This window comes from Gymnoscopelus braueri (genome assembly GCF_963280865.1).
Source record: "Gymnoscopelus braueri genome assembly, chromosome: 7".
Classification (NCBI taxonomy): domain Eukaryota; kingdom Metazoa; phylum Chordata; class Actinopteri; order Myctophiformes; family Myctophidae; genus Gymnoscopelus; species Gymnoscopelus braueri.
In genome coordinates this window covers 47,663,190-47,674,076 of record NC_137608.1, presented here as the reverse complement: position 1 = coordinate 47,674,076, position 10,887 = coordinate 47,663,190, and the positions used below count along the sequence as shown (strand labels likewise).

At 38.9% G+C, this 10,887-nt stretch overlaps 1 protein-coding gene across 1 annotated transcript in view; it reads left to right on the top strand.

Moving 5' to 3' along the window:
* Nucleotides 1-9,509, top strand: part of LOC308089089 (H-2 class II histocompatibility antigen, E-S beta chain-like) — a gene marked incomplete at its 3' end in the record, with an annotated part of 39,796 nt that extends 30,287 nt beyond the window's left edge. Inside the window, exons 3-7 of the mRNA XM_080433661.1 lie at nt 5,676-5,948; nt 7,582-7,798; nt 8,005-8,072; nt 9,021-9,134; nt 9,490-9,509. Of these exons, the coding sequence (XP_080289787.1) occupies nt 5,676-5,948; nt 7,582-7,798; nt 8,005-8,072; nt 9,021-9,134; nt 9,490-9,509 (692 nt within the window). The remainder of the gene's footprint in view (nt 1-5,675; nt 5,949-7,581; nt 7,799-8,004; nt 8,073-9,020; nt 9,135-9,489) is intronic.
* Between the last annotated feature and the right edge of the window lie 1,378 nt (nt 9,510-10,887).

Sequence of the window (10,887 nt, the reverse complement as noted above, 5' to 3'; positions counted from 1 at the left end):
ACATTATATTTATGTTATTATATAATATATACATGTATATATATGCAACGATGGAGGGCTCGTCTGAGGACGACCTAGAGAGATATCTGCTGTTATTATATAAAACCAAATATGAACGATGCACAATACAAACAAATGACACACACACACACACACACACACACACACACACACACACACACACACACACACACACACACACACACACACACATACACATACTGTACACATACACATACAGATACACATATGCACACACACACACGCACGCACGCACAGACAAGAGATTTTAGCCTCTGTCAGTAGGGGGGCAAGATTTTGTCGGAGGGGCGGGGGGGGGGGGGGGGGGGGGTGGGGGAGGGGGGGAGATAAAAGCTATGGAACTCTATTATCTGTTTATTCTCATCTGTTTATTCTGATCTGTTTATTCTCATCTGTTTATTCTCATCTATTAAATTCAGTTCAGTTTTGATCAGTGATGATGAAGATTACAGCCACCCTCCTCATCCTCTCCTCTGTACTTCATGTCAAAGCGATCCCAGGAAGTAAGTACATTATATTTATGTTATTATATAATATACATTTATATCTACTGTTATTATATAAAAACAAATATGAACAATGCACAATATAAACAAATGACACACACACACACACACACGCACGCACACACACACACACACACACACACACACACACACACACACACACACACACACACACACACACACACACACACACACACACACACACACACACACACACACACACACACACACACACACACACACACACACACACACCTCTTACTGCCTGCATATACAGTATTGGATCTTGAATGATGGTCCAAATACATAAACAGATGTTAGGAACTGTTGTTGTGACAAACACTTTTTCCACCACTGCAGACATGATTGTTTATGATTATGTGTTATTGTCACTGTGAAGACGTTTGCTGTTGAATTTAATTTCATCTTTGTTTTATTTCCAGTGTTCCATGAGGAGATTAATGTCGTTGGCTGTTCAGACACAGTTAAAGACCCATATAAAGAGTTCATGTTTGCACTGGATGGTGAAGTGTTGATGTACGCAGACTTCAACAAAGGGAAGGCGGTGGAGCCTCAGCCTCCGTTTGTAGATCCTATAACCTGGACACCAGCTTATGAAGCAGCTTTGAATCAGCAGGCGGTCTGCAAACACAGCCTGGACACCATTCTCACTTCCTTGAAGAAACCACCAGTGAAAGGTACATGAATACTATGAACACAATAGTTATTAACTAAAACGGTTGAATATATTTAACATGAATGAAAATGTTTAAACATGTATATTAAGCATTTATGGTGAAATATTTTCTAAATAATATGTATTTCTAGTAAACATGAATATGTGCTCAAGGTGCTTTATTATATATATATTTTGTTTTTACAAATCTATGCATTCTGTACAGCTTGAGCTGTAGGTGAGGTGTAGATGGTACAACTTGGTGTGACTGTGTTACACTATATACGTAGTATACTGTGCAGATTTTTTATTTAAATAGCATATACCATCCAAAAACCATCTGAGGAAGCGTATCCAGTGTTGATTTGGTGAATCTATCTCTGGTGGGACACTATTTTAAAGACGTAACGCGCACGTGGCTTAACACCTACACTACAGGTCACACAATGGACAATTGATATGCATCTAGGCTCATTCCTATGTTAATTCACAGGGGGCCTGTTCCTCAAAAGGTGAATTAGAGCTAAAGCCTGGCTTTACCACCTATCCTGGCTTAATTTAGCCAGGATTAGAGCTGACTCGGTTCCTCAAAAGGTGAATTATCTTGAAGATTAGTTTAGCCAGTTCACCCTGGCTAAGTTTAGCCTTATCCGATTCCTCAAAAGAGAATTGAAGCAAGCCTAGCTTAGTTACCATGGCAATTTAGCTGTGAAGTTAACCTGGTCAGGAGCAGGCTAACAGCCAAGCTTACTTAAGCCAGTGCCTTGTTCTTCAAGTTTTTCCACAGTTAATTCAAAACATGTGTTTGTATATGGACTCATTTTAATGACCCTGCATTCAAATAAAATGAAATCAATACAATAAGATATAATCAATGTAATTATATTACCGAAATAGTGTGTGACCATGAATCATAATTGTTTCACAATGACTCATGTGATATGTCATTGTCACTCTGTTAACACTATAGTTCATATTGTTGTTAGATGTTTGATAATATATTACCATTTTTTTAAAATATTATAAAAAATGTCTAACACATACATATACACACATATATATATATATATATATAAATATATATATATATATATATATATATATATATATATATATATATATATATATATATATATATATATATATATATATATATATATATATATATACATACATATAAATATATAATATATATATATATTTAAATATATAAATACATTATTAGTAACGGGTTTAAAGGAGCCTCTGTGTAAGTCAATAAGGAGCATATTTTAAATTATCAATTTCTAGTCAATGGAGAAATTGTTTTGTTTTTTATTTCTTGTCCACCTTTGGAGTTACATCATGATGGCAAGGTAACTACACAACCCAAACCTCTACCAAAGTGGTCTTGCAAATGTGGGGTTATTGCGTGTCTCGTCCCGTCCCCCGCTCATCCCGTCGGTCAACCCCTCCCCCCCCCCCCCCGTCCCGTCCGTCCCGTGCGTCCCGTTGCGGACCCCGTCGCAGTACACCGCCGTCCCCCCGTCCCGTCCCCGTCCCGTCCCGTCCCCGTCCCGTCCCCGTCCCGTCCCGTCCCGTCCCGTCCCGTCCCGTCCCGTCCCGTCCCGTCCCGTCCCCGTACCGTCCCGTCCCGTCCCGTCCGTCCTGTTAACCGTCCGTCGCAAACACACACACACACACACACACACACACACACACACACACACACACACACACACACACACACACACACACACACACACACACACACACACACACACACCGACACACACACACACGCGTGCGCGCTCGCACACACACACACACACACACACACACACACACACACACACACACACACACACACACACTCTGTGTGTGCTTGCACTACTTTGCCACGCTTTCTCCCTGGATTTATTAATAACGGCCGTGTTTCCTTTTCTGTTGATAACATGTTTCACTTCCTCATAAGCTTGCATGAGCTGCTGTTGTTCGGCCACAGAGAAAAACGCTGCGCGAGTTTTGTTCCCCGCTGCCATGATTGGTCAAGTTCAAGGAATCTGCGCTCGAGTTCATGGTCTTTTATACAAATACGTCGTCGGCGAATCGCCGCCCATTTAGCCTGGCTTCATTATCCTGGCTGGACACAGCCTGGCTTGACAAGGTCTAGCTCGACAAAGTTGCTCCTTTTCAGCCTGGCTTGGCGTCTGAGGAACGGAACAAACGAGGCTTTTCGGACCCGACTTTGTCAAGCCTTGATTTGGCTTAAGGCCAGGCTTTGTTAATTCACCTTTTGAGGAACAGGCCCCTGGTGTGACACCCGGCAGTCGGCAGCCTTTGTTGAGGTGTGAACTTAAGGGTTGTTTTAATCGATGCATGTGCGTGTGCGTGCTCCTGCTCAAAAGACTGGTGGGACGGCGTGTTACCGCGGCCCATGACCAATGACCACTGAGCGCATCTGATACACTTTCATTTCTTTATTTGGATTTTCAATTAAAAGACATATGAATCATGTGAAAATCCAAGATAATACGATTATACAACAGTTACCATCAAAATGTTCCTGTGATTCATGAATTTAATTACAGAGGTGAGTAACTAAGTACATGTACTCAAGTACTGCACTTGTACAATTTAGAGGCATTTGTACTTTACTCGAGTATTTCCAATTTCCAAATCCATTATTTGAAAACTTTAGTTACTAGTTACTTTGTAGATTTTGATTATCATTACAAAACATACAGTAACCACTTCAGCCCTATGGGCCATTTGAAAAGCCAATCTACAAGCTCACAATGCGTCACTAATCACGATTTGATGCATTATGAGCTTGTAGATCTGCTATTTTCAAAAGATGTGTATACATTTCAAAACTTGAAATGGGAAATTTTGTATAATGAGTATTTTTACTTTTCCTACTTTCACAAGTACATTTTGAATTCCGGACTTTTAATTGTAACAAAGTATTTCTCTATATTACAATTTTTGATACTTTTACTTAAGTAAAACATTTGAGTACTTTTTCCACCACTGAAGGATGGTAGAGTGTGTTGTTAATGTTATGTTATGTTTGTTTAATTTATTAATTCATACAAAAAAAGCTCATAGCGCGGCACCTGAGCTTGTAGATCTGCTGTTGGCTAGGGGTGGGCGTGGCTTATCACCTTGGGGGGTTGGTTTGAAGCTGTGGGTCTGGCCTATCACTGGGGGGGGGTTAAAATATTTATCCTATCTCAACTGGTTGGGCCCCCCAAACAATCCTATTTGAACTGGAGACCCCCCAAAATAATTCTATTTGAACTGGGGACCCCCCAAAATTGTCATATTTGAACTGGGGACTCCCCAGAATAATCCTATTTGAACTGGGGACCTCCCAAAATAATCATATTTGTGCGAGCTTGTAGATCGGTTATTTTCACAACGTTTGCCTCTTTCTTTTGTATTTGACAATTTGGCCAATTTGCTATTAAAAAGGTCTTAAAAGTCATTAAATTGTCACTTTATAAATGTGCAGATACTCTGTATCCACTTATACTGTATGTTGGCTTGTTTACTGTTGAGTGAGAAAACAATGTTACCTATTAAGCTAATCATCTGGGGACCCCCAAAATAAGTTATCTGGGGACCCCACAGAAGTCAATGCACTCATTCGATTATTTGAATTGAGTGATGATTTATTTGATACATTTGGGGGTTATATAAAATATTGCAATTTAATTTCAAAAGCAACAGTTTAGTGTTTTCGTTTAGGTTTGCAATGCAGTCTTTAATTACAGTATAAATAATGACCTTTATTTGTTTAATATAACTCAGCTGATTGTTATAATGATTGACCTGGTATCCTATAGTTTCTTTGAGGCTCTACATTGTTCTCTCTACTCTCTACTTATGTGACTATTTACCTTGTTTGCTGACTAGAGTCAGTGGTGGGAAAAGTAATCAAATGTTTTACTTAAGTAAAAGTATCAATGCTGCAATCTAGAAGTACTCTGTTACAAGTAAAAGTCAGGAATTCAAAATTGATGTGAGTAAAAGTTCAAAAGCATTGGCAACAAAAGTACTTAAAGTACCAAAAGTAAAAGTAGGCTACTAAAATGTTTGAAAATAGCAGATCTACAAGCTCGTAGCTTGTAGATCTGCTATTTTCAAATAGCCTAGGTATAAAAAGAAGGGGTTATCCTGGATATACATGATGGGGTCTGACAGACAGACAGACAGACAGACAGACAGACAGACAGACAGACAGACAGACAGACAGACAGACAGACAGACAGACAGACAGACAGACAGACAGACAGAGTCCTTGTTTACTTTGTAATTGTATTTAAGCTACTAAGATGCCTGAACCTATTTTAGACTTTATGTAGTGACATATTTAGCCGATAGGGGGCTGTTATAGCCTAGTGTTGATATTATACAGATGATAATAAAACTGAACATTAATAACATTTTTAATTGTCTATTTCCAGATGGATATGTGTTCTATTGGGCTACCCGCTGTGTGTTTAACTCCAGTGAGCTGAAGGACATACAGTACATACAGTCATATCATTTCGATGGTGATGAGTTCCTCAGGTGGGACAGTAGAGTAGATCAGTGGGTTGGATACACTGAGTTTGGTGTGAAGTACGCAGAGAGCTGGAATAAAAATCCTGCAGAACTGGCTTTCAGGAGATCACAACCAGAGGCAGCCTGCAAACACAACAATGAGAACTACTACTCCTCTGTTCTGAACAAGAGAGGTGAGCTGATCTCAGAGCAGCACTCAACACTCATCACCTCATAAACTATAACATGAAATCACATGATTCTATTCAGAGATGATTAATGGTGTTAATATTGATCTGATAATGATTATAAAACATTACTTAATCCGCTGAGAAACATTTCAGATCCTCTTAAACACTTAAAGGAGTAGTTCACCCCAAAAATAACTTATTTTCTATCAATCACACCCCATGAAGCCTTGAATTCATGGCGATTGTTTAGTTTTTGTCTCATTCCTGAGACAATAATTTGATTACCGGCGGAAAGATGCTAATGTATCCGGTAGGAGACTCAAAGGAGACTCTTTGAGTCTCCTACCGGAGAGACCACCAGTCATCAAATATTGTCTCAGGAATGAGACAAAAACTAAAACATTTTCACCCACACATAATGACCTGCCTAAAATAGAGACACCAGGATTAATGTTTTAAATTAACTTTAAAAAGAACCATGCAGGCTAAAACACACCTCTATACTTCATTTCACCACCTGATTTTATACTTTAATTATTGTCTTTACTAGTTTGTTTTGTATATTTTTAATCACTTTAGTAATATTCTACAGGATTATGTGTATCGTTGTGTTTGTTTCTACTCTAGTTCATTTGAACTATTTTCATTACATGATATTTAATGGTTTATTGTTGTTTATGTAAAGCACTGTGTAACTATGAATTATTTAATATGTTTAAATTACATTATAAAAATGTAGACTATTGTAGAATCTACAGTACGCTATGAAATGTTATTATCTGGTGCCATCTGGTGGCCAAACATTGACACTTACAATTGCAATGTAGGCATTTATCAGACGCTCTTACTGTAATCCAGAGTGATTTACAGTAAGTAAGGAAGACACAAGGTAATACATCAAATACATAGAAATAGTAATCTAGGATCATAGGTAAACCAAGAACCATTAGTCTAAACAGTATAATATCAAACAAAAATACCTTTGCATAAGCCTGCAAGGTCATCAAGGCTAGGTCTAGTGCTACAGTCTTTAGATTATGGTGGTAGATCGGGAGTATATCTGCAGCTCTAACTGCAATGGGGAGTTTGTTCCACCATTTGGGAGCCAGAAGGGAGAAGAGTCTAAGACGTGTGGAGCGTTTCTAAGGTGTTTTAGAGAAGGGGGAAGAGTCTGGCACATGTGGAGTGTTGTCCAGGGTGTTTTAGAGAAGGATGAAGAGTCTAGGACGTGTGGAGCGTTGTCCAGGGTGTTTTAGAGAAGGGAGAAGAGTCTAGGACGTGTGGAGCGTTGTCCAGGGTGTTTTAGAGAAGATTCAGAGTGAGCTGGAGGGGCTTTAGGGTTGGATCAGGCTTGAAGATATGGGGGTGTCATACCTTTGGTTGCTTTGTAGACCAACATCAGTGTTTTGTACTCTGTGAGGGCAGCAACTGGGAGCCAATGGAGGGAGAGGAGAACGGGGGAGAGCCGGGAAACGTGAACATTTTGGCTGGTTGAAGACCAAGTGTGTTGCGGCTTTCTGGATCATTTGGACCTCATTTGGATCATATACAATTAATGATAATGACATTTCCCTATGACTGGTATATAATAATAAAAATAATCATTATAATAATCATCATCATCTTATTTATCCAGTGGAGCCCAAAGTGAGACTGAAGTCAGAGACTCCCCCTCGTCGTGGTGAACACACTCACATGCTGAGGTGCAGCAGCTACGACTTCTATCCTAAAGTGATCCTGGTGACCTGGTGGATAGGTCAAGAACCTTTGACCTCTGGTCTCTCCTCTACTGATGAGCTGTCTGATGGAGACTGGTACTACCAGTACCACTCCTACCTGGAGTACACACCCAGGTGCACACCTAACAGACACCTATACATAGGAATACACAACTAATAGACACCTCTACTGGTACTACCAGTGTGTGTGTGTGTGTGTGTGTGTGTGTGTGTGTGTGTGTGTGTGTGTGTGTGTGTGTGTGTGTGTGTGTGTGTGTGTGTGTGTGTGTGTGTGTGTGTGTGTGTGTGTGTGTGTGTGTGTGTGTGTGTTTGTATTACAGATCAGGAGAGAAGATCACATGCATGGTGGAACATCCCAGCCTGACCGCGCCTATCAAGATGGACTGGGGTCAGTTACTGTAATCTAGTGTAGGCTAATCTACTGTCAAAATAGCAGATATAAAAGCTTGTAGATCTGCTATTTTTTTTAAATTGCAAACATTTGTGCAAATCTTTGAATACATATATTTTTTAAGCAAACATTTGTAACTGTCAAAACTGAAAAAATCAGTGGTTCTAAAACATTTTCTTGTCAAGGACCCCCAAATTGATATGTTTTTGGCCGCTGATCCCCATCAAAATATGTTGTTCCAGGTACCCCCCCCCCAGAAGAAAATGTTTGAGTTAAAAATGTTGTTTAAAAAAATACATTTATAAATTATATTCAAACATTTGCGCAAATGTTACGCAGATCTACAAGCTCCTAGCGCGGCACTCGGTGTCGCGCTATGAGGTTATTGATTTGATAAAAGCAGTTTAAAGACCAGATTGATTTGATAAAAGAAGATCAAAGAGTCATCATGGTTTCATCAATTTGAAAACAAGACAGTTTTCTAAGACAGAACAAGCGCTGATGTTCTTTTTTACAAACTGCCTCACAGTTCTGAGTCTATGACTGTCCCAAGATACTTTCTGCACATTCCACAGCCTGGTTTATAATCATCATAGTAAAAGGTTGATTCATGTTTTCTAAAATCTATCTTCATATCGTTTGTTTTGGATGTATTTAGCTATAAGAAGGACATAGACTCCTCCTCCTCATAGACTGGACCAATAGGGTTGGACTCATTATTACTGAACAGACTCACAATGACTGTGTCGTCTGTTTATTGTCGTGTGTTTGGTTGTTGTAGCTTATTGTCAGATGACTCCATGTCAGAGTCTGTGAAGAACAAGATGTTTTAATCTACTGTAATAATATGATATGATATGATATGATATGATATGATATGATATGATATGATATGATATGATATGATATGATATATGATATATGATATAATATTTGTATTATCAGATGACTCCATGCCAGAGTCAGTGAAGAACAAGGTGGCCATGGGAGCATCAGGTCTGGTTCTGGGTCTGGTCTTGTTCCTGTCTGGATTCATCTACTTCCAGTGGAAGAAACGAGGTGATTAGCATGTTTAATTAACTTGTTTAATTAACATGTTTAAATAACATGTTTCATTAATTATTATACTAACAGTGGAAGAAATGAGGTCAGATCAACAGAGGAAATCATGACATGTGGAACCCTCACAGAAATGCAAACAAAAAAACAAACAAACAAACAAACAAACAAACAAACAAACAAACAAACAAACAAACAAACAAACATGTAAAGCCACAACCTAAACTGGTTTATATTGGTTTAGAACCTTAACCGGTTTAGACCAGTTTAGACATTACATTACATTACATTACATTACAGTCATTTAGCGGACACTTTTATCCAAAGCGACTTACAATAAGTGCATTCAACATAGGTACGGAACAACGCTACTAATCACCAGAAGTCTTAAGTACATTTAAGTGCATTCTCTAGACGACCTAGAGGTCAAAGTGTGTTCTATGTTGTCACATTTAGCTTTAATACATCAGTGTTACATTTAGTCCTAAATAAGAGTCAAATATTCACATTAGTTCTGATGACTGAACCCTAATGTTGTTGTGTTATTATGTTATTGTGTTGTGTACATTTATGCATTTGATGGAGTAATACACACAATACAGTACATAGGATTCATGTGTGTCATGTGTATTTCTGTCTCTCTTCTTCTTTTATCAGGTCGTATTCTGGTGCCGACAACCAATGAGGATCTTTAGACTCCTCCCACACACCCAGGTTCACTTCCTCTTTCTTTTTACTGAACTTTTTTCTTTTTTTTTATGTATAAAAGTGTATAAAACTAGAAAACACACACAAAACAACATGCTTGTGTAAGAAGTGAAACAACTAGCCTGGTAAACCATCCCGGTCGCGTGAATTCACATTATCATGTGTCTTCTGCTTAATTTTTTATGATAATGAATCTAAAAATCACATTTAATAATCAAATGATTTGTTGTATCACTGATGACAATGTGATCAGATGGGGGGGGTCCTCTTGGTTGAACACAACATTTCAGTGAACTGTACCCAATGATTCAGCACATTTAAAACACTGATCCTTCCATCACTAGCAGGATCAAAGACAGAACCTTGTCGTCCAAAGGAGAGTGTTCTACCAACTGAGCTGCCCTTCCTACTAAGATACACTATTGACAAATAATTGGTCAAATGTTGTTTGAATGGACTGAGTTGTCTACTTTGATGGTTACTGTAGTTGCAGGGAGGGTGCTGGGAGGTTAGGTTTTCAAGTAGTTTATTAATAACTTGTTCATGATCTATTATCCATTTATAGCATAGTTTTAAATCATTAAATCATTAACCATTAACAAACATTTAACAAGTTATTAACGACACATTAATAATAATTTGGGAATGATTCATTTACTATTATAAGGGAAGGTTATTCTGTTAACATGGTCATACAGTTAATACATTCTGATTCTTTTTTTTTTTTCTAAAATTTTTATCCCGCGATTTTTGTAACCCATTTTTTTCACCCGGTGCCAATTTCCTAAGTGATCCTGGGCACTACACCAGCCCTACACCAGTATTACACCTGTCACCCCACAGTAGGGAGGCCAGGGCCGAGCTCATGCTTCCTTCAGGCATGAGAGCCAACTGACCTTCTTGTCACCTGACAGGGGGGAGTTTCCCTGGTTGGACGTAGCGCGTGGAAGGAACACGTTATTCCAACCAGTTCCCTTCCCCTCCATCAGGCGCCCCGGCTGTCATGGGGGAGGCGGTATAGTGACCAGGATTACTACATGTTTTT